The sequence below is a fragment of the Phaenicophaeus curvirostris genome, chromosome 1, assembly GCF_032191515.1.
Source record: "Phaenicophaeus curvirostris isolate KB17595 chromosome 1, BPBGC_Pcur_1.0, whole genome shotgun sequence".
Lineage (NCBI taxonomy): Eukaryota > Metazoa > Chordata > Aves > Cuculiformes > Cuculidae > Phaenicophaeus > Phaenicophaeus curvirostris.
The window spans coordinates 176,193,079-176,217,210 of record NC_091392.1 but is presented as its reverse complement, the minus strand read 5'-3'; the positions used below and the strand labels follow the sequence as shown (position 1 = coordinate 176,217,210).

The 24,132-nt window shown below is 40.2% G+C and overlaps 1 protein-coding gene across 2 annotated transcripts; it reads right to left on the bottom strand.

Annotated features, from left to right (window-relative positions):
- Positions 1 to 1,221: 1,221 nt before the first annotated feature.
- On the bottom strand, positions 1,222 to 24,122 carry WBP4 (WW domain binding protein 4). 2 transcript variants are annotated; one of them, XM_069880978.1, is made up of 10 exons: positions 24,029 to 24,122; positions 16,942 to 17,014; positions 15,397 to 15,459; positions 15,175 to 15,298; positions 14,159 to 14,380; positions 13,242 to 13,288; positions 10,293 to 10,359; positions 8,177 to 8,313; positions 6,947 to 7,170; positions 1,222 to 4,541 (listed from the first exon to the last, which is right to left on the bottom strand). In XM_069880978.1, coding segments are annotated over exons 1-10 (1,167 nt in total). In that variant the 5' UTR covers positions 24,031 to 24,122; the 3' UTR covers positions 1,222 to 4,333. The 2 variants fall into 2 exon arrangements, with proteins under 2 accessions (XP_069737079.1, XP_069737088.1); XM_069880987.1 differs by lacking the exons at positions 16,942 to 17,014; positions 24,029 to 24,122 and adding an exon at positions 16,671 to 16,808.
- Between the last annotated feature and the right edge of the window lie 10 nt (positions 24,123 to 24,132).

Sequence of the window (24,132 nt, the reverse complement as noted above, 5' to 3'; positions counted from 1 at the left end):
AGTCGGGTCTTGAAATAGGATGGGGCTTGAAAACGGGCAGGGCTGTACTTCTTCAGGTTATGATGCCAACAGGCAGCAGAAGCACTCGGCGTGAACTGGGATCTGGAGACACGGGGACCTAAATGAGACAACGTGAAGCTTTCCGAAGATCCCAGTAGAACAGGGGATGAGGTGGAGGCGGATGCTAGAAAGGTGGCACAGCAGCGATACGTAGATTTGCATATACAGGAATATTGGAGGAAGACGGTTTGAGGAAGACGCCAATAATAAGGAAAGTACTAAAAAGGGAAGGCACAACTCAAACAGCAAATCAAAGAAACCAAGCAGCATGAAAGAGTTTTTACTCCTTTTCTAAGATGCCAAAATATGCACTGAAATAACACCTTCTTCGGAGGGGAAAGGGAAATGCTTTTATACATGCATAAGTAATGAATTTGAACCACACCATGACCAACACTCCCATCTTCGACATCTGAATATTTGGAATGGATGACGCTGCAGCACAGATTTTGTCTAGAAGGGTCAAACAAAAAGCAAACTTTACTCTATTGGGAAAGTTTGGATTCCAATCTACAAATTCCCAGGTGAAGGGTTAAAATTTGTCTCTGCCTAAATAGGAACAATTATTCTAGAACCTGGGTCAAATGGAGCAGCTTTCTGCACAGCTCCTGGCATGACACAGACCCAAGAAAATCCTTTTCATTTTTAGTATCTGCAATATGTTTGCTTCTCAAAGCATCACAAGCTTCAGGCAGGCCCTGGTGTCAAACCACGCACACCAAAGAGAAGCGTTCGATACTGCCAAGCTCTCTTTCTAAACTGACAAGACAGGTGAAAGATGAGGCAAGGAAACAGGGAGACAGAGCAGTGAATTGAGTCGCTCAAAACCACACAAAAGAAATCATAGGAAATTCCCGTGCCTCCCCCTTTCTCCTCACACTGCTAACAGGATCTACGGCAGCCTATGAAATCAAGGATATAGTCCTCATCCAAGGAGCTTGCGACAAAAGCAGGCGAGCAGATACAAACACGCTGCGTGACAGAAAATGGATTAGTCTGGAAAAAACCACTGTTCTGGAAACACCGCTCCTCTGAAACAGTAACAACAACATTCCTTTGTCAGAAACCAGTGCAGCCCAAGGAAGGATTAGCAGACAAAAAGCGTAACTCTGGGAATACCTAGAGGATTCCTACAGCAAATTCCAAAGGTAGAAGACTTCGCAGGGAAATAGCACAGAAGGGAGAGAGATCTGTGGAGAACAGATGTCCTGGAAAAGCAGCATCTGCCTTAAATCTCACACGATACAGGATTTTTTAATAGAAGATAAAATATTTGGTTTAAATACACAATAAGAAAATGGAATAACAGCACAGTGCAATATTAAACTTCAGATAGATCAAATTGGATTCAACTGGCCCTTATTATAATTTACACTTCAGGACAAAGAGTGAACTGGTCTCTCTTCAAAATGACTTCTTGAGGCAATAGAGCGCAAAGCTCTACTTCCTTGTGAAATTCTGGCTGTAAAAGTCGTATCAGCAGAAGTGAGCAGATGGTATTTAAATGAGCTTTACTGACAGTGACCAGTGACCAAAGAAAATATTTCATTTTTTTTCCTAGTCCAAGTACTTGTTTTGGTTTGTCTGTTACACACAGTGCTTGACAGAGACCTTTGGTTGGTATGACAACCCACAACAGCTCCTCAAGGGAAAACGTTTCAAACACCTTGATTTTCAGATGTTTTTCAACATCAGCTCAGGCAATTTAGGTACAAGGATCTTAAATTACTGCCCATGAGCACTTCAACGTGAACAAAACGTTTTTAAGGAAAGATGTGCCCACTAAACGCTTGACGGTAGGACTTGATGATCCTGGAGGTCTTTTCCAAACTTAATGATTCTATAATTCTAAAGGAGGAAAGACGGCCAACTCAGAGGATATTAAAAATGGAGCCTAAAAACCCCCTAAACTATTGTGTAGAACTGTATTAATAAACAACAAAATCATTTCTCAAAGATCATGTATACACTTTAGACTTGGAGTAACAGAAACAGGATGAGTGCAGCAATAGAAATAAATTTGTAAGGAAAAAAAAAAACTGCTTGAAAGGAAAACACGACCAGCTGTTAACTTGGCAGTTGGCTGTGGTGAAGGAGCAGAAAGAGCTGGTTGTACTGGAAAATCACAGGGCATCCGTGGCAGACAGCATGATACAGTCATGTGAAAGGCAAATGTGGTTTAGGGATGTATCAAGAGTTATTTCCAATATGCTAAGGAAGTATTAGTGACATCATGTCTGGCCTTAATCTTCCTTGAACATTGCGCTAGCCAAACAGAGGCTGGAATGGATGAAGAGAAGTGCTGGTGGAGCACTGAAGGCCCTATCATACAAGGATGCTTTATGTGATTCAGAGAAGACGTGATGTATTCAAGATGAAGAAAAGCTACTTAGCTGAAGGGCAATACTTGTGTAAATTGGGAGGAAGTGAGCGTAAACTGGTCACAAACACCCGGAAGCTTCAAGTTAAGAGTAGGCTCCTGGCTGCTGGAGTAATGCTCAAGTAAGAACAAAACCTGAAAAATGTGTTTTTTAAGAAACCTGACAACAAGTCCTTGGTAGAAAGGATGTTTCTCTTCTAGCCTTGCATGTGAAGCTTTTCATGTGGCGTACAAGCACATTCCTGCATCTATGACTGAGAGCATCTAGCACACATCCCGCATCTCTAAATGACAAGCCCAGTGTAGATATTACAGGAAATTTTCAAATTTCTCAAAACAAATGTCAGTAGAAATACAACCACCTTGATGAAGCCAAAGAAACACATGGGATTAAATACAATACCTAATGCTCTATTACACACAGAGAAAACATCTCAGATTTCAGCTTCCTCTGTAATACATGGTAAGACAGATTCCCTGTCTTGCAGTGCTTTTCTCCGCTGATCTGACAGATCAAGTAATTTTCTCTGTGAAGTTTAAGCTCAGCAGTTACTAAGTCTGTTTTGCTGCAGCTGGACTCTGACAAATGTCATAAAGGCACCCTCTGTTTTTGACTGAGACTCTCCTGAACAAAGCACTGTGACTTCTAGAAAGGGAGACATTTTTTAATGGATTCCTGATTTGAACCTTTATGGTCTGCTGTTTGACATCTAGAGACACAATGAGTGTAGCTGTATTCTTACACAGCCAATGAATCATGATGCTAAATGCAAACCAATCCCACCAAGTGAAGAAATCAAATTTACAGTCCTTAAGAAAATGACCAAACCATCTTGGACAGCTTAGCCATCAGCTCTCCTTATCAATCTTCTTGTTTCCTCTCCTATGGTACTGAGAATGATGAAGTTTCAATCCACTTAGCCCCTCTCGGCTTAGCAAACACTGCAGCTACTCAACGCATTCCTCTTATGAACAGACAAACCCCTTCAGCCTCAAAACCGGTGCTGCATGGGGTAGCAAGGCCAGGTCTTCAAAAATTTTTTCATGAAAGTATCAAGTGATTGGTTTTTTTTAACAGGGAAAGAGACAAAAAGAAAACCAGATTGAAACAAGAAACACTGATGTGCAAAAAGAAAGAAAAATTCCAGTACAGACAATAGTAAAACAAAAAGACAACAGAAAGACATCACAGAAATATCTGCTCCAACAGGGGTGGCTCTGGTGTGGTTATTAAAAGTTAAGATTCAACAGGTCTAAATCTTCTGCAGCGATATAATACTTTTATCAAGCATGTACAGAAACAATTTCTTTCAGAATGCTATTTGAACTGAGTGGCAGTCATGTGACTAAGTTCTAAAAAGAGCTTTTAAATGAGCTATTTGAAATGTTGGCACTCTCACCACCTACTGTTCTGTAAGCTATGAGCTGAAGGTTAGTAAGCATTGCATTTTTACTCATTAGTGGTGAAACTACTCCACATAAACAATCTTGGGGGTGGTTTTACTCTCTAGTAGATTCCGTTGATCCAGTTTCTCTGTAGAAATAAAAGGCCTGCATCATTTTTGCCAGATTAAGGATTACTGAATTGTCCCATACTTTGAAAAGGAGTAAAAATCCTTACACAATGTATTTAAAACAGCATATATAGAGCAAATTGGACCTAGGTGATATGGTTAACATAAAAAAGAAATGTATTTACAATATTGCATAAGGAATATGACACAAACTTCCATTCCAAAGTCAATCACATCAAAATGAAATAAAAAAATATTACAACTCACATGCGTTTCGATACCTATAAATTCTTAATTTCTACCCAACATTTTCTTTATAAAAGCCTGTTTAAAATATTAAACTTCTGATTCACTCTATCTTGAACAGAATCTAAAATGATTACTGATCACTTAGTCTTTGTCGCAAGTTTCTAGATTTTCCATTTTCGAATTTCCTCTTTCTAAATGTTGGCGCCCCTTCTGTCAGGTCTCCAAGGGAGGTGACTGTCTTCTCTTTAAATATCACTGTCTCATCTTCTTCATCCTCTAGCACTGGAGGTGGTAGACTCTCACTCTCTGTACTAGGAAGCTCCAGGTCCACTTTTTCGCTGGGAGAAGAGAGGAAAACATAAAAGGGTTAATCTACACGGAGAAAATAACATGGCGCACTGCACACAGTGACATCCAAATTCCACTGTCCCAGGAGCTTTGAGCTAGATACAGTCTTCTAGCCAAGATCACCATCAAGACAGGGATCAAGAAAAAAACCCATGTTCTTTGTTTCTTCTGTGTGGGCTGGTATGTAAAGTGAAAAATGAAGACCTCATTCTTTACAGAGCTTAAATCAAGGCCCAAGCACTCATCATGTAAGAAGTCCTGTGAAAGACAACAGGGCTGCGTGTGTGTAAATCTAAGAATGTTGAGAGACAGTTGCCAGTGAGTAATTAGCAACGGTTCACTGCCAAAATGCCTCTGAGTGCTTTTCCAGAGGTCTCCATCCTCGAGAGCCTGCATGACACAGCAGCGAACAGGCTTATAAAATCAGCCAGTGATTCCAAGTTGGGAGAAGCCACTCTGGAGGACAGGAGCGCAGCTAATGTTGATCTGAACAAATCAAAGACATCATCCAAGATCGCCCAATTGGTTTTAGCAGGTCAACAGCAAAACACCATGTTCTACAATAACTTGTGGCATAAACATACAACAGAGAACAACTAAACAGTTTGCAGAAAATTATCTAAATCAGTAGTCCAGCAAGAATCACACCAGCATAACACCACTGCAGCAAGACACACATTGTGCTCCTGGCCAAGCAATGCAAGAAATCTTTCAGTAATAGAGAGTGTTAGTCTGATGTCAGCTTGTGTGCATGCAAGGAAGACATGGACCAGCTCAAGCACCCATAAAAGAGAATGACTGCAAGTCAAGAAAATGTGACTGTTGCAGTATCCCTAAAATGTAAACTTCCTGACAGCGGCTGGCACTGTGCCTAGTCTTGATTTAAAGCAAATATGAGCAACTGCATTTGCCTCATTTATATGTGTGTATATATCAAGCCTATGTGTTAATGTACAGACTGACAGTAAGGTTCAGTAGCTGAAAGCACTGTTTATTGGACAGTGCTTTCCAAAAACCTGAAAGAATTTATCAGCTCTAGAGTCAAGGAGCGGTTAAGCTGGTGCCATACAGATGTTACGTGAACGGATCAAGTAACATTATCATCTCCAATGAAGTCTATCAGTGCTTAATTTAGCTACAATAGTGTCAAAACTGTATCTGCTGAATAATTTAGAACTAAAATGCTGGAGAAGGGGGTAAGCATGAGGGAAAAGATCGTTTTAATTCTCCAAAACCTAATTTCTCCAGACTCCTAGAGGGCCCTCAACAAGAAAGTGGCCATGAAAGACAGCACACTTCAAAGAAAATGAGCCACCTCAAGCATTACACAGTTAAACAAAACAACGCCCCCATCCTGATCAGAGGCACGTCATGAAAACATCTGCAGGAGAAAGGTCACACATGGGGGAGACAGCTAGCTTCTGGAATTAAAATTGGCACAACTAGATTACACATTTTGTTTTCATCTCCTTATTCAAATTATTACAGAAAGTGTCTGTTGCCACATTATAAGAGCCTCCTGGACTTACCTATAGTGACAGCAGAAAAGGCTGTACTGGATTTTGTTTTGGTTTTGCTTAATTTTGTTTCAAAATGAGGGAAGTTAGGGAGCCAAAGAAACAGTTCAACCAGAAATCTTTTACTGCAATACTTAGTGAACACAAGACAAAAAAGCTGAAATGTTTTTAGGCTGTGTCCTTCAAGCGAACAGCCAGACTCTGTACAACACCAGAAAGTGAGAAATAATTCACTGCTTATGGAAGTAACTCAGCCAAACATCCTGGGCTCAGGTAGAACTTGCTTGGAATCAAAAAACCCATACTCATTATGTCAGCAATGATTGACCCCACAGGAAAGGAATTCATAGCAATGCTAACCCAGTATCATGAAGATCAGGCTGCTGCTGGCCCTAGGAGATCAACACAGATCTCAGAGTCCAGGCAGAACTAGCCCAATGAATTACTCATCAGAAAGAAACAGAATTTAGCCTGAAACAGAATTTAGCCCTGAGAAAGCTGCTTATGCCGTTCCAAGGTTGAAAAACTGTCACAAGAGCTCCTGAGGCAGCTGAACCAGATTGTTGAAGGACAAGATGTTAACCTTAAATACACTTACACAGCTGATACACACTCTCTGAGAAAAATGATGAATGACAACAATCCTTGAAATCACTTTGATTTACTTTGTACTCAAAGTGGGCTTCTACAGTAAAACCAAAACCCCACCACGAACAGCTGTTACTTAAAATAATCAGTGCAGAAAGAATTGTATTTGGGCTACATTTCCAATCATGGCAGTGCTAATTCTACCAGGATTCAGAAGAAAAAGCTTCAGCTCTGAAAACAAATTCTGGAAACAAATATAACGAAAATAACTATGGTAAAAAGATGCTCACCATGATTCTTCTTCTTCCTCCTCCTCCTTTTTTTCTGTAAGTGCTTTCCATTTTCCATAAGGGTTGGTCTTGCTAGCTGCATCACCAGAGGTTTCTGACGTACTCTCCTCTTTATCAGCAGTTTCTGCTGGCTTAACTTCTCGCCACTTCCCATAAGGACTTAACTTTTTAGCTTTGAGAGACTTTTTCCCTTCCTCTGATTCTTCACCATTATCTCCTTTCCTCTAAAGAGGAAAAAACCCACCTTAAGCAAAAATGCCTAAATAAAAACACAATGTAGCTTTTATTTTACATCTTTTATTAACTGTTATCTACTATGCATACTTTTCAACCAAGAGTAACTTGAAAAAATAAATTCATATTGTAATATAATCTTTAAATTTCTCTCCTTGAGTTTCATCATAAGCAGAGTTGAAAAAAATCTTAAATGTTACAAAAACTTAAAGTTAGTAAATCAAGGCTGCAATTAGCAAGGAGCAGTCAATGTAAACGTACTTAAAAACAAAGCTTAGCATGTTAAAAAAAGGTAAAAATTCACATACAGCTTTGTGCGCATGAAAACACTTCGCAGATAATACCTAGTAGTATATAATGATGCACACTGATACAAGAATATATATTTTAGAATCAATACCTGTCTATGAATGTATTTTATATTTAAACTGCTTCTGCCTGTTCTGAACTATCAGTTTCAGAAAAAACATCTGACCCAACCAAAGCCATAATTACACCCTTAATCTTAAGTTGTAAATCTGAAGACAAGACTATATAACCGATACAGGTTTTGTATTATGTGCAGCCAATTAATAAAGAAAGGACAACCACATTATTTTCAGTCAAAGGCATTCCCTGAAGGTCTATTGGCAGTCACATCTACCAATGAAGGTTACAAGTTACATCCTCACATTGAAAGCCAAATAATTTTGTGGATTATTTCAAAGAGATGACAGTGACCTTTCTCAGACAACATCACATTTCTCATAAAATTTGATCTGCTTCTGGTGGGCTGAAGGAACGATCATGCTTTCTACTCTGGAACAGTGCCACCAATGGGCCAAATAATAGAATAAAAATTAATTTTACTCTTCAAACAAGAGCAAACTTCTACTTTCAGTCACACGGTTTAACCACATTAGAGTGAGTACAGCCCGTCACAAGAGATAAAAGATAAATTATCCCATGCTAGAAAATTGATACTGTATGTAAAATAACTCTGAAGAAAGAACCTACCTTTAAATTTGTTTCTGAACCCTCTGCTTCATCTTCACTATCTTCGGAGTCTGATGCAAGCTCTCCAGAACGCTTGTCACGTTGACTCTTCTCGTTTGAAGATGAAACAAACCCATCTGGTTTCTCCCATGTGGATACTGTCCAGGATATTTGAATAACCACATTATTTATGTTTCTAATTTTGATCTATTATTGGTTTAACAACATATCCTTGCAGTAGGCAGCAGTGCTGCCTTATGCAAAAATACAGCAAATAATTTAGGACAAGGCTTTTGCCCTCGTTTGGTATGTTTGTTTTAATAAACATAACCAGAAAGATAACATTTCACTTCCCAGCACAGATACTGTCTTGAAAGCCAAGTTCACTGTTCATAAAGCTTATTGTAATTAGAGTTAATGGAAAACATCACGCATGGTGAACTATGGTCTACAAGACTGTGGTCCTTCTCATCCTAACACAGGACAGACAAATTGCCCTCTAGGGGTGCCTATCTGATTTGAGTTGTCCATCGATTACAAAGACAGGATAAGGTAAAGAACACCAACCGGCAGCCTCAGCTCCCTGCGCAGATAAACCCCCTCTGTGCTATTTGGCTCGGTAACATTAGGTCTCTAATTAAAAGGATGTCAAGTAAACAAGGAAATACAAACAGTATTCTGAAAAGGCATGAAAGTATCTACAGGACATGACCTCATTTTCAATGAGAAAGTAGTACTGCAGCAAATATAATGAGAGGAAATATTTCAATAAAAGTTGGCTCAATGGTCTTAAAACTGCTTTTAGTAACAATATGGCAAAAGTACACCATCAATCTATTGCTTCATGTAAGCTTTCAAATGTAACAAAACTAATATTTTCCCCATTATTTTATCTATTTCCAAAGAAATCCCCAACTGAAAACAACATTTAGCAGGTATGCTTCTAGATGTATCTTGAAGAAGTAAAGGTGTAAGGAACTGCCAATGAGTGGTTCTGAATGAATGAAATAGTCTCTAAAGGGAACCACTGCCACGTAGCTTTAGATCAGTGACTAAGAAAGTTCACTTTCCAGGTGTCACATACAGCCAGCGGAGTAAGGCACAGCCTCCTCAAGCCTGAATTGTAGCAGGAGCTAAGCCTAGAGATACTGGCCTCTGGTTACATGCTGCAGATAAGATGCTACGATCAGTCTCCTCAGTTAACCATTTGTCTTGTCTTCAGAGGGTGGCATTAGTGTTAATAGAACTGACAATTATCAAGCATTTCCAAGTTACTTAGAACTATACAGAAGCAAGTGGTCCCTTTAAAACCTCACAAGCCAAAATTTTACCCAATATGATTACAAAGACATTCTTCGTGAGTGTCATACATCCATGAAGAACTTTAAAAAACAATACAATGAAAAGCCTAAAATGTCTGAACTTAGAAGGCAATGTTTAAAAATAACCAGTGTCTCATTTCCCTTTCAAAGGGAAAAACTTGCAAATCATTTGAGCAGGGGACTGGCATGCTGAAAAAATGAAAGATTTTGGATTTCTTTTTCTATTCTTGGCATTGCTGGGAATGCCACTTCATACCCAACAGCAGAAGGAAAACTCATAGGCAGCACAAAATCACTTGCTAGCCAGAGAGAGGCATCACTGACCTTAAAATGATTCTAATAGATTTAGAAAACAGATGACTGTCTGGGAGTTACCACAAAATTACCCATTTGGGAAAAACAGGGAAAAGAAGTAGGAGGTAAGACTCTGGACTCTCTTATCAATACTGTGTCAGCAAGAGGAAAAGTTCAGGAGCTTCTTATTCTGCTCTACACACCTTTCAAAACAAAATCCCGCCCCTTTCTGGTTTCAAAACAATAACTGCAACATATATGTAGAAAAGAATCATCCATATTTTAGAATTGTAGGTTGAATGCCTAAGAAAATCCTTTGAAGCACAAATGCATGCATGCTGACAATACAGAGAATGAAGTCAGCATTGAGTTAAGCAACGAGTATATTTCAACTAGGGTAAGAGCTTAAAAACACAAAACTTCGTAATGGCCTTAAAATGCAGCTATATGCAAAATAAAACAGAGCTTTGAAAACTCTCTCTTCTGAAACACAGCTTAACTGGAAAACAAACTCTCCATACCTCCTGTTTGTGTGTTATAGTAATAGGTATGACCATCTTCAGTGACACCTTCCACCCACTCTGCTGCCTGAGAAAAAGGTAAGGAGGTAATTAAAATAGAGAGCGTTAGCATCAGCCAAAGCATCAGTTATAAGACTATTCAACCCATGAGTATTTTTTGTTCATGATATTTTTACTTTAAAGTTTTAAAGCTTGAACTCCTAAAGTTCTTAGAACGTCAAATCTCAAATGAGATTGAACTGCTTAACTTAAAAGTACTACAAATGCACAGACAATGTTTTCACACAGTGTAGTGGTACGAGTCAATAGAGGTTCCCATACAGCTTAAATTATGGTATAAGCCTTAAGGCCATTATTTTATATGCTTTTTCTTTGCAAAGTATTCACACCTGCAGTTGACATTTCTCTTAAGTAAAGACCAAGAAAAAATGTCCCTGGAAGACTCAGGGTTTTGTGAGGGCTATAGAAAAACAGCACCAATAACTACTGTCACAAATTAAACATAAGCAAGCAAACACAAATTTTCCAAAAATTTATTCCAAAATAGATCTTCACCAAAAATACTGAAGAGGAGAACTTTGCAGGAAAGTATGACATGAATTTACTTACTTAGTGAAACACCAATTTCAACAAAGCTCTGCTTTTCCCTACTAATTAATAAATACATATGAAATGCAGCAGAAGTTGCTGTTATGCCCTTGTGGAAGTGTAATTAAAATAAAGATATTTTGCAGAATCAGCCACAGCTAGATAATCAGTCATCACATGTGACTTAACATCCTCCTCAAGAACTGTTCATCAACACTTCCATATACTTACTTCTCTGCTCCTTAAGTACTAAAGGTGTCCATTTCCCTGTACTGAGCAGAACTTCTGTGCAGCTTCATCATACGTGATTTCTGCATTAATTAATGTGTGTATATAGACATATACACACACCCCTACATGGGCTTCATACACTGACCCCCCATGTGTTTGCTTAACACTCCATTAAAACTTTGTGCTTTTTTAAAAAACCACAACAAAATCAGGAGTTGAAGTCCTCACACCCAGTCTGTATAAAGCTATATAGGAAACAGAAAAACATTACCAGTATGTTTAGACAGGGAAAAATCAAGAAAACCTTGAGTGAGCACATTTCCTCAAGGTTTTGCTGTCTAAAGTTTCTGAGTGCTAGTTTCAACAAAAGCAAAAGGAAGATTTATTTTATGTAAGCAGAAAGAGGGCAAAAGACAAGTTTTAAGTACAACCTATCCTTTTTTTTTGAGTTAGATCCTAAACATTTTAGACTTGGTTCTTAGAGTTTTTCAGCAGATATTTGACATTAAGCACACAGAGTATCCTACTACATAAAAGCTAATATACAGGACGTCAATCTAACTGAAGCTGTAGGTAGCTTTCGATGTTCCTTTTCATTACCCTGTTCTCTCCATCTCTTACAAAGTCTTAGCAGCAAGCTAACGTGCTGTAAAACAAGGAGGGCCTGTGATTCTCACTTGCACTACATATTGCAAATATGCCCTTTAACTTCTGGGCAGTGCAAGTCCTTGCTAGAGGTCTGAAATGTTGCAAATATCTGTAGCTCAGACTAAATAAGGGAGCAATCAAGTGCTTGTTTTTAGCAATAGCAAAAATAAGACACCACAAAGTCACCAAGCAGGGTGAGGGAGGAATGGCAAAACACAACCATGTGGCATTAGAGAGATATCGGACGCTGAAGGTGTGTGTTTACGATACAGCTGAGATGAGCACACTTCAAATTGCTGCCAAGAAGGGAGCTCCTTCTCTCCTCCGTCTGCCCTCCCTGCACCAGCATTTCTCTGATTACCCAGAGAGCTGATGGCAAGGAAATAAGCCTACAAAACATTAACCTAAACTGTGATGCCTTCACTCCCTGAAACAGCTCACTGTCAGGGCAAGGACCCTACAAGATAGTCACAGGACCATCTCTTGCAGGGGAAGGCTATGGTAAGGCTGGCCGATAAATATTGCACAGCTGTGCCTTGGCTGTAAAGATAAAGTTGAAGTGCTGGTTAACAAGTCGTGCAAAACCGCAGTATAAAGGAATCAGAGAGAGCAGCATACAATGGGCAGCCAAGACACAAATTGTGAAGTCTCTTGGGAATGAACACTGGACGGAAAAAGACTACATTTTTCAGACAAAACACTGCCTTAACAAGAGAGGGAATACAGATAAGACTTCACGTATGTTTTGTGAATTGACTCAGTTGCCTAAAAATACACACAATTACATGCGAGCGTAGTAAAAATCCTGGTTTTAATGTTGTGAAGCACAAAAATCCTGTAGCGTTAATATCAGGGGAAAACCGATTAATGATAACAAGAAATCTTTCTGTCCTTGGACTATTCTTCTAGCTTCCCTATGCCTTACGTAAGGAAAAAAGTGATTTCCTAAAGGGTTGCCTGCACATCAGTTCCATAACCATATAAAATCTATGAAAAAGACAGATTATTACATAACCGTATCCTAAAGCACGCACAAAAAGCAGGTACTCTTATTTATTATTTTTACTACCTGACAAAACGATCTCAATGTTTCCTAAAATAATGAAATCTTAACTATTTCAAGTGTTTAAGATTTAATTTTTAAAATTACATTTCATTCACAAAGCGTTGAACAGAATTTATTCCGAATTTCCCAGAAGTTCTCAATTTTATAGACTGAAGTTTCAAAAAAGCATATTCTTTAAAAACAAAACCACCACTATCACCTCTCTTTCTCTGATAAAAAAATCAGCCAAAAAAAAGACTTGTATTGTACAATTTCAGTTTTCAACAATTATTTAATAAGACATTCTATATATTCAAATTATGTTTTCCTGCAGAGTAAATAATTTATCTTCTGCAATCCGATGACTTGTAAATCGCTCAGCTTATTTCTGGTAAGTGCTTACAAGAAAAAAAAAATAAACAACAATATTTGATTACCGTTTGTGAGTTGCCTTGGAATCCTTTAGGTTTCTCCCACTGCGATTCTTAAAAAACAAAAACATATTTCACCCATCATTCAATCCTGTTCATGTTTAATAGTAGTTCGAAAAAAATAGATCTAAAGGGTATGAAACTGATGTGCACACACATACAAACAAGTAATATCATCTCATTTAAATATAAATCATCATCAATCGGATGACGGCACGAACAATCAACCAAAGTATCAGTTGTTTTTACCAAGGATAACTGCCTTCCAGACTAATACCGATATGCAGGTAGTGGAATTTTGGTACAAATAAAGTGTCAGTTTCAATTTTAAACGGTAGCATAGGCCAGCAGAAACTAAACACACAAGAATTTTACCTCTTGGAATTTATCTTGTATGAGAAAGATTAAGGTAAATACTAATGTCAATCCTTAAATTGCTAAGAAACTGTTTGTAATATTCTTGTTAATCATAAAAGAGGGCTGCTTTTATGCTGTAGAGTAGATCATAACACAGCTCCCCAGCAGAAGCCCGTCTGTTAGATAAATCCTGTAAATATGGAAAGAAACAAAGGCAGCAATCTATGACTGCTCTCATTTACTTGGGCACAATAAAGTTATTTCACATTCATGATAAGAAAGCTTCCTTAGGAAGTATGCAGCTGTCTTTTTGTATACTTAACCCCTCAAAGGCTAAATATTTCCAGAAAGCAAGGAATTACTGGATCCTCCCGTTACTAACAAACAGCAAAACCAATATGAAGTTCTGGATGCCCACATCTTGAATGTTAAGCATCAAAAATTCATCTAACTGCTCACATTTTCATAATCATTTCAGTACTGCAAGAGCAGGAAAGAAGTACAGGTAGTTTTTTCTCATTTATATACAATAACTATATCTGCATTTGCTTCTTACTAGTTTTTACCTCCTGTTTTTGTGTTGTAGTAATATGTATAGCCTTCGGGAGAAAATCCTTGCACCCACTCCTTCATTTCAGTTTTTGGTGACATTGAGGCATCCTGAGGTGTCTTCTTTTTCTTTTCTTTCTTTTCTTTCTTTTCCTTCTTCTCTTTCTTTTCTTTCTTTCCTTTAGTTTCCACTGTGTTACCCTGTGTTTTACTCTGTGTCGAACTGGGACCTACATCATCTTAAAGAAAATAACACTCCCTTTTAAAAAAGTAATAATTTGAGCTTAAGTATTAGTCACTCCTGAGCAAATAATAAACTTCTTATGAGTATTTTCACTCACTACTATTACACTCATATCAGATAAACTTAAAAGGTTATATTCGAAGAATCCTGCATTGTAGCAACACTGTAGTGTCATAAGAAAAGTCCAAATATCAAAAGATGAGCAACATAAAGAGAAAAACCATAAGGAGCAATAAGCTATGACTAAATAACAACAAAAAAGAAACTAAAAGAGTTATGAAAATGACAGCTTCTACATGAGCTTGAAACTACAAACTCTTTTTAAAGCATAATATGTCTTTGCATGGACAAAGCAAAGGTGCTTGCTGGACTGCAAGACAAGCGGGGATTCTCATCCCCCCTGTCTGACAGCAGTGGGAAAACAACCTTTCCAGCTCAGTAGGAACTTTTGTCTCCAACTGGCCAAAATGTAACATAAAATTGACTAAGGGAAATGGCACTGCCGATTCAAAGCACCAACTACAGCCTATTTTTTCTAATCACATTGTTTAATTTTTCTACTCCAAAACAGATTATTCTAAGAACCAGAGGACAGTGTAGCAAAAATTATTCTGTACTGCAACTTCCACTACTGGCAACTTGCAGACTACTTTTTTTTCTTTTTTAACTGAGGTAACACAGTGCCAGAGGCCTCATCTCATGTTCCTAAAAACTAATTTAAGAAAAAAACATTTCTATTCAATATTATTTCAATTCTCTCTTTAATCCTTTGGCAGTTATATGAGCTACCTGGTTTAATTCCGAGCCTTTTCAAATCCTCTTGATATGCTTTCATTGCAGCCTCCTCCATTGCTGCAAATTCTTTTGACAGCTTTTCTTCTTCTTTTGCTTTGTCCAAGCTTTTCTGCTTAATCTAAAACAAAACAAAATCCCCAAGAAGATAAATTTAACAAGTCTGATAAGGAAAGAGAATAACAATAAGTATTCATGCAAATAAGATATTTGAGTTACCTCACTGATTCTTTTTGCCACATTTTCTTTATGATTCTTTCCTCTTTCATGAAAGTCAATGCTCTTAAAAAAAAATCATTAAAAAAACATGTACTATACAATTTTCATGTAATTAATTTTACTTTGTTAAAACGTAGTTAGACTAAACTTAGTTAAACAACCCTAAATGTAATCCGTTCTGAAAACACTTACAGCAAACACTGCAGCTATAAAATGGCTATAGGGATTCCAGAACACTGAGAAACACTCAATATGGAAATTAGGAAAAATCAGTAACACTCCAAAATTATATCATAAAACTATCATAAAATTTCATGGTCGATATTTATAAGATTTAATTTTTTTCAAATAATACTGTTCAGCATGCATATTAAAAGCAAGTAACAGAGAATTTGGGCTCCCTATGTATGCTCTTCTTCCAAATATCATCCCTTGTCTTTTTTTAACTCTCTTTTATGCAAACTTTTAAAACCGACATGGCTTATTTAAGAGTTCCAAACATTAGCTACAGTTCTTAATTATATTATACTATGCTCCACAAACTCCCATGAACTTAAACTAGTCTGCAGGTCCACAAATCTGAGAGGCAAAGGAAAAGGCAAGGTGGGAGAGTTCGGTAACTAAGGCTAACAGAACAATATACAAGCTAAAAAGCTGCCAGAAAAACTGAAGCCAGCAGGAACTGCAAGGAGCTCAGCAGCTCTACAGGTACATGGCAGTGGAAGTCCTCACACAGTCATAACAAAAAGCATTTGAGCTTATTTATGTGTTCAGATGTTAGGTGCCTAAGCCTGACATAGTAACCCTAGAATTTCTTTGCATAAACCAATGTGCAGAGAATGCACATCCAGAAGACGATCAATCTAATTTAAAGGCAGGCTTCAGGAGTTATCCAAATGTCCCCCTTTAACATGTATTTTTCTTCACTGACTACAAGAAACTTAAATCAATTAGCTCACACATGTCATTCTGAGCTGCAGCTACCTAACTGCAAACCAGATGAAGCTCAGCTCCTGGAGTACCTCTGGCATCCAGTGAGGGATGCAAAACAAATTTCTAAGTGAGAAACCAATTGGTTTATTAGTGTGCAAAAGGCATCTGGCAGTCAGAAACACCTTTACCCCAGTAACGTTACTGTGGGCTGTGTGAAATGAAAGAAAGCTGCTTTAAATGCTTAAGAGTGCTGGCTGTACCAGGCCTACCATATATATAAACAGTACATATGCCAGGTTTTGCTTTCTACTTGCATATGAAAGCTAGGAACAGGCACAGACAAAGTTTCAAGACAGACTGAATGTTAAGTTACTGAACCTGAAAAAAAAAGCTGGGTCAGATATTTCAGTTCTTATCTGTACTGCCAAGCAGAACAGCACACACCACCTTGCATGCAGGTTTCTGGCTCTGACATAACATATTTTAAATATCACAAAGATTACACAGGAATTTTTAAACAACAAATTTCATGCATCAATAGATTAATAACAAAAAAGATGTTAAAAGCCTGTAATTCAAATTCCTAGTATTTCAGAATCATAGACATCGTACAGGTCTGTTGTCTGCTATCCAACACTTGCAATAATCGCAGAATTTTTTTGGCTGAGATTTCCAGTAATCGGCCCTGGGGAGGAGAAAAAATAAATAAAAAATGTATAATCTGAAACAATAATCAAAGTCATAGTTTTACATATATACAGCTTCAGAAACTAAATTTAGTCACCTATGGGGAGCAAGGAAGAGTAGCTATATCGACTAGTGCATCCCATAAAGCACAGTTCCGTATAGGGATCGTGCCCATCTGACCACCAAAAGACTGCAAAATTTTTACAATAGAGGTGGTGCTGTATGAACCAGAAACACAAGACAAGGTGAGCCAGAGGTAAACCAGCAGCTTTGGAAGCCCTCATTAAACACAGAGCTGTCAGAAAAGTGCAATTTGCACTGTTTTTTTCATAAAAATGCATACAATAAATGTTTTGAAGTGTAAAACGTCGATTTAATATAGTGGTCTACTTTGCATGCTGTACACAGTGACCTTAGCAACACAAGATACAGTTCTGGACAACCTAAGCCACTGTGGGGAATCCTAGAACAGATCCTGACCTGTGGGGGTCACTGACACAGCAATAAAATGCATGGATGTTTCAGTGTAAAAATGTGAGTATTTCTGAACCCTGCAATTCAGATAAGTTGTATGTGTGTGAGGAAACTTGAGGGAAACTCTTCAGAGCTCAAAAGTTAGTACATAAAAGTATTTAACAATGAAAAAGCAACCCCTCCAATGGCTCTTTCTTCATCAAAAACTGCTTTCTAGTGCCAGATGAAGCTTGTGCAGAAACAATTCCATCTCCCCTTGGCTTGCAGCAACAGATGCAATGTTTTGGTTAAAAAGAACACATTCCAGCAACAGACTTGAATGTTTTTAAGTTAAAATGAAAAAAAAGAATACAGGGTGAAAAGAAAACAAGAACAATTCAAGATTACACTGAGAACATTAAAAAAAATCAGTACAAAAAGTGAATGTTTGCCTTTGTCTGAAGATCAGTGTACAGAGTTCAAGGAAAATACTCCCTGGCACTTTTATTCAAGAAAAACAAAACTTCTTCCCTGCACAATTGCTCCCTCAAACATTATGATGTGTGCAAGCAGATATTTTGTAACAGAACAAACCGGATTGACTAAACTCTTAAGCAGATACCAAAATAAGCTCTCCTACTAGTGCTTAATGTAAAAATACAATTACTAAGAGGCTAAGATTACTTTAAAGTTTAAGTACAAAGGATATACTCTGCAAAAATATATCAACCTATAAGCAATACTGTGTTAGCAACAAGCAGGCTTCTGGAAAGCTAGAAAGAAGCAGCTGGGCCTCCCTCAATTTAAACAGAAATCCGTTCATCCCTAAATGGTGCACTTTAAAAGTGGGTGATTACTTACTCACACATTTAATTAAAAGGCTTTTCAGATTTATATATCAAATTGTACCAGGGCTAAAAGCTGGGAAATCGAAAACTCTGGCTGAAAAAGCAGCTGAGTGGGAGGGAGAAATTCAGAGCTCAGGAACAGCTCAAGGTCCTTTTCCCTATTTGAGCTATAGCTCCTAAATCAACTCTCAATTCTTCAACATCATCTAAGAGAAATTTACAGCGAAAAGCTGGGTTGACCTTCCTAAGGCAATGGACCAATTCAGACAAAAACCACAAATTGTAGAAGAGTCTCACTGCATGTTTTCGTGGTGTGAGGACATCTGCGTATTCCCCAAGTTTACCCTAATGAGACCAGCCTTTTCTCTTCTACAGGATCCAGCGTAAGTGCTAAAATTAAGACAGTATGGCTGCACCCACCAAAAGTCAGGACCTGAGAGTTAGATCAACTGTATTTTCACAGACATATTTTCCATCGATTTCTTTCTTTAAAACTGTTGGACATTTGTCAGAAAACATGGCAGCCACAGAGAGTAACCGTACTGGAAAACCTGAAGACACACCTAGGGCCAAATCCCAGCTTGACAACGGAAGCTTTTTGTGTTCATCTCCTACTGGTTTTAATAAAGATTGGAGTGGGCTCTCTGTTGTAATGTGTAAAATAAATATCACTGATACTCTGTGCAGAAGACCTGATATCCTTGGAACCCTAAATCTTGTATTTCATTGATTAATGAAGTTAATTGTGTAAATGTTAGCAACTTATGAGCATAAGGAGTGTTACATGCCGAGTAATTATCTTAAGGAATTTCCACTTAAGTTCATACCACTGAAAAAAGAGAACAAGCTCAGCTGAAATATCCACTGAATAACATTTGCCATTGCAACAACGACGAAGCCTGCAAAGCACCAGAAGTGCTGCGATGAGAGCAAACTGAAGAGGAGAGTTTGGAAAGCAGCAGCAAGTGAAGTGAAACCCCACTTCAATGAGATGCTACAAGTGCTTCACAGGCTCCGGTCACAAGCCAAAAGTTAACCCAGAAAAATGACAGTGTTTCAGTATATGATTATTGTGTTAATCTGCCAAATTCAGGCTTGAGAGTAGATGCTCTTAAAGTGGTACAGAAGTCTTTTATACCTCAATAATTGTGTACAAACGAAGGGAAACACAGCTATTTTCAAATGTCATTGCAGTCAAACAGTACAACTTTTAAGACTCCTTATCTTCTTTGTGTACTTATATCAGTAAAGTTAAGGCTGATTCTCATTTTCGGCTTTACAGCTGACCAGCCTGCTGACCAGAAAGCTGACCAGCTTAGCCATCACCACCACAACTACTTTTCTTCCCTTCAATGACCAGAGTGCATCAAGTCTGGCTAGTCAGGGTTTGCAGGGCTGAGGCTCAGCACCATACACATTTACCAGGTAAGGCTGCGCACAGGGGAGGTTGGTGACGCTGGCCCTGTGAGTTTTATTGTGACAAAGTTTGGTCACAGCCCAACTTTCAAAAGCTGGCCGAGCAAGTCAGCTTGGCAACCTGCAACTGGGCACACGGATAACAGAGCAGCACCAACACAGATGGGCACTGGGCAGCTTCTGGACAAACTGCTGTAACGTTCAGCCAGGGTTGGAAACCCCATACTAACTTGCAAAAAAATTTGTGTCTTCTAAAGAACAGTGATTTTCCTCCAGCTTTTACTAGTTGAACCACTCAGGGACAGAATGTGCAACAGTTCAGAAGGTGAAAGAGGGAGGAGGGAAAAAGAGGGAGCAAACATCAAATGGTTTGCCTGAAACTTTAATGAAACGACAAGCTCTTTGCTGCAAACAGCTGTAGCGTGCAAACAGCACCAATGTTAGAACCATTTTCACATTTCTGAAATTCTTTTAAAACTTCAGAGGGAGCGAGAACATGGGAAGAACAATTAGCAATTCTGCATTAACAGTGCCTGCCATAGTCACCATTTCAGAAGACGTAGAACTGCTTAAACTCAGAGAGAAAACTCTGAAACACAGGTACTTTGACTCTGCATAATTCAGTTCTTGAGCCATATACACTGCAACACCTGGGTTAAGCACACCTACTGCACAGGAACCACGTGTTTGGGAGCACACAGAGGGGACAGGTTCTGTCAACAGCGTTCCAAAAGGAACCTGCAGAGTGACTCCAGCAGTGCTGGGGGGCCCAGGGTACCAAACTGTCACCCCGCAAGCTGCTTCTCCACATAATTTATAGCATTATTACTGTTTTAACAGGTGCTGCACTCAGTCTTCCTTATATGAGGAAGCTTAAGGAACCCTCATCATAAAGACGCTGCCGAGGCAGCTCTGCCAAACGTTGAGACTAGGGTAGAGGATCCTACCACACACTGGAAGAAAGTAAAAGTGGGTAGGAAAAAAAAGAAGCAACAGTTTCAGGTGGTTCTGAACACAAGGGGGAAAAAACATTGGCTGTGTAAACAAAATCTGGAAGCATTTTCTTTGAATAGCTCTGATCAGACTGGAAATTTGGCAGGGAGGCAGGCAGGCTTGCATCAAGGATATATCTGTCTAAATTATGAGCCTTTGGAGGGGAAAAAACCCAGCAGTCTTCTTTGTTTTTAGTATGTACAACCTCTGAAGGCTTTACAGAAAGTTAACACCCACCAGGTTTCTGCAGGTGTGAGTACAGAACAGCCTGTGCTGGCATCATCTTCTTGAATACAGGTATGTGAAGTATTTAATACACAGATTCTTCACAAATTCCCAACTACAGAAGGAAACTGTTCTGTAACAGCCACTCAATTGGACAGTACCCAGAAATACCAATAAATGCTATTTCAGAATACTGTGTACTTTTAAAGAAAAGGATAATAGTTCCATAATGGAAAGAAGTGGAAAGAATTAAAAAAAAAAAATCACATATATTTCACAGTAGGCCCTCCTCCATGCAGGAAGCAATTCCACAACAGCTAACTCTAATTCAAATATCCCATTATTGGTAAGAATACAACATTAAAATCAGCGGGGAAGGAGGCCAAAAGGGAAAAAGTTTTCTTGTACCATGAAGTACATCCTAGTGCCACGGCCTCAACAACCCACACTCACAAATGATTCACAGCAACTCCACTCATTAGTGCACTAATCTTACCCTTAATGCTCTTTGTAGATACATACCCTTAAATTTCATTTGGAAAAAAAAAAGGTATTTAAAAACAAGGACTCAAGTAAACAGCATCTCTGACACACCAAGTATATGGGACTGTCCTTCTACATAACCTCAGCTCAGACACTAGAGAATACACATCTGTATGTGGACTCCTACAGAGTAGTATTGGATGTGACTTCCACCCACGTGAAACAGGTAAGTTCTTTGAAGAGTTTAGTTCTTCCGGCCTTTGAGTTGATTATATTTTTGGCAGTCCTTCTGTAAATTCAAATTTACAAGCCAAGTGACTGTTTCTTTTTATTACTATATTAGCTCGCTCTGAACAACATACAAATCATAATATCACATAAGACAATCTGAGCAGACAGCAGAGTCTGCAGAAGCTGCTCAGTCTGACCTGTGTTGGTGCTGAAGATCATTTGCCTGGATCTGCATTGCCAGATCTCTTTTCTAAACTGCAAATTACGTAACTTGAAAGATAATGCTACAAATATTTTTAACAACACAAAAATGCAAAGAAATATCAGAGCAGGCAGCCATCTGCATGTATGGAGCTCCCACAGACCTCATCTTCCCAAACTTCACTTGCCTAAAAGTGAGGTATTGAGCTGTCCCAAGTTCTCCATGTCTACAGACAGAGACTGTTGTCTCCAAAAGGCTACTCTTTCCATCCTAAATAGCCATCTGAGGAGCAAACTGAACTCCACAGATGCACATTTCTTCCTTATACGGGGAACCTAAACTGCCTGAGTCAGCCTTCAGAAGTTAAATATCTGAAGTCAGGGATATCTCCTGAGAGCAGAGCTCTTCTGCTGTAGATGCAGAAGGAGGATATGGGCCAGGTCAGAAAGACTACGATAAGAATTAAAAGAGAGAGGAAAAAACCAGCAACATAAATTGGGTCAAGAAACTGTTCAGGTATAATTTTAGCAGTATCTAAAATTAAGAACACTGCTGTATGTACTATCAGTCTGCAAGACAGGCTCACACAGCCTAACCATCAAACACTTCTGCACAGATTAATCCCTACAGAAATTTTTCTTCAGGTTAGTGTTTTTTTCAGCTGAGAAGTCACGATATCTTGAAAACTAACAAAAGCAAGCAAATGCCATTCATACGACTGTCTCAATATATTAAGAGCACAACTTGGATTTTTACCCTCCCCCCAAATGAGGTCAGGTATTAACACAATTTTTCTAATTAAACACTTAAAAGAGCCAGGGATGGCAAACAAATCCAAGGCACAGCGGCTTTCTCCCACGCACTTCACCCAGGGTCAGGGTCACCAGAGCAGACCTGGGCGTTTAGGGCAGAGGTTTGGGGCACAGGGACCACAGGAGGCTGGGGCTTGGGGGACTCATTTTGGGAGAGGGAAGTGGGTGCCACAGGAGGCTGGAGTTTGGGGGTCAGGGAGGCACCACAGGAAGCTGGGGTTTGGGAGGAAGACTCCACAGGAGACTGAGGTCTGGGGGGAGGGGGAAGATAGGTGCCATACGAGCCTGGGATTTGGAGTCTGGGGTTTGAGGGGCCAGCGCCACAGGAGGCTGAGGTTTGGGGGGCCAAGGAAGGCAGGTGCCACAGGAGGCTGGGTTTTGGAGAGCGGGGAGCAAGTGCCACAGGAGGCTGGGATTTCAGGGGCCAGGGCCATAGGAGGCCTAAGTTTAGGGTGTTGCAATTTGGACGGCAGGTGCCAGAGAAAGCCGGGGTTTAAGGTGGGGGAGAGGCAGGTGCCATGCAAGGCCAGGGTTTGCAGGGCCAGCACCATAGCAGGCCAGGGGTTGGGGGAAAACAAGATTTGGAGCGGGAAGGGCATGTGCCACAGCTGACTGGGGTTTAGGGGGTCAGGGTTTGAGAGGCTGGGGCCACGGGAGGCCAGGATTCAGAGAGCTGGGATTTGTGGGGACAGTACAGGAAGCGGGGATTTGGAGAAAGGGGGCAGGTGCCACAGGAGACTGGGGCTTGCGGGTCGGGGTTTGGGGACAGGGGCCACAGGGGCTGGGGTTTTGGGGCCGGTGCCATAGGAGAACAGAGTTTGGGGAGACAGGCGCCACAGAAGGCTGGGGTTGGGGTGGAGGGGTGGTGGAAAGCGCACAGGGGGCTGGGGTTTGGCGGCACTGGGGGCCGGGAAGAGGGGACAGACGCTACAGGGGGCCTGGAGGCTGGGGATTCGGGGTTTGGTGCGGGTGCCGTGGAGGGAGGCAAGGCCGCCGAGGCTGCCCGGCCTGTCTGGGAGCGATAAGGGGGCCGAAAACACAGCAGAAACAAACAACCGAGATGGGGGGAGGAGAGAGAAAGGGAACAGGGGTTAACCCGGGTAGCGAGGCGGGGGTCGCCGGCGGCAGCGGGGGAGCAGGAACAGGAGCACGGAGGCGCGGGCACAAGCACAGGGACACGGGGACATCAACACAGAGACGGGGACACGGGCACAGGGACAGGGGCATCACCGCGGGTACAGGGACAGGGGCACAGGGATACAAGCGCGGGCACGGACACACGAGCAGAGGGACACAAGGGCACGAGCAGGCGGCCCCAGTCCCAGTCCCGGCCCCAGCCCCGCACTCACATGGCGCCTCCCGCCGCTCCACTCGGCGCCGCCGCTCAGGGCCGGGCCGGGGGCGGCGCACGGGGACGGCGGCCGCGAGGGCTCAGCCCGCGCTCCCCGCCCCC

Excerpts from the sequence above, each read along its gene's own strand:
- WBP4 (XM_069880978.1), bottom strand. Across the intron at positions 15,460-16,941 it reads GGATAGCAGACAACAGACCT|AGCATTGACTTTCATGAAAG; the intron begins GTACGATGTCTA and ends TTTTTTTTTAAG. Across the intron at positions 13,289-14,158 it reads CTACAACACAAAAACAGGAG|AATCGCAGTGGGAGAAACCT; the intron begins GTAAAAACTAGT and ends TTGTTTTTTAAG.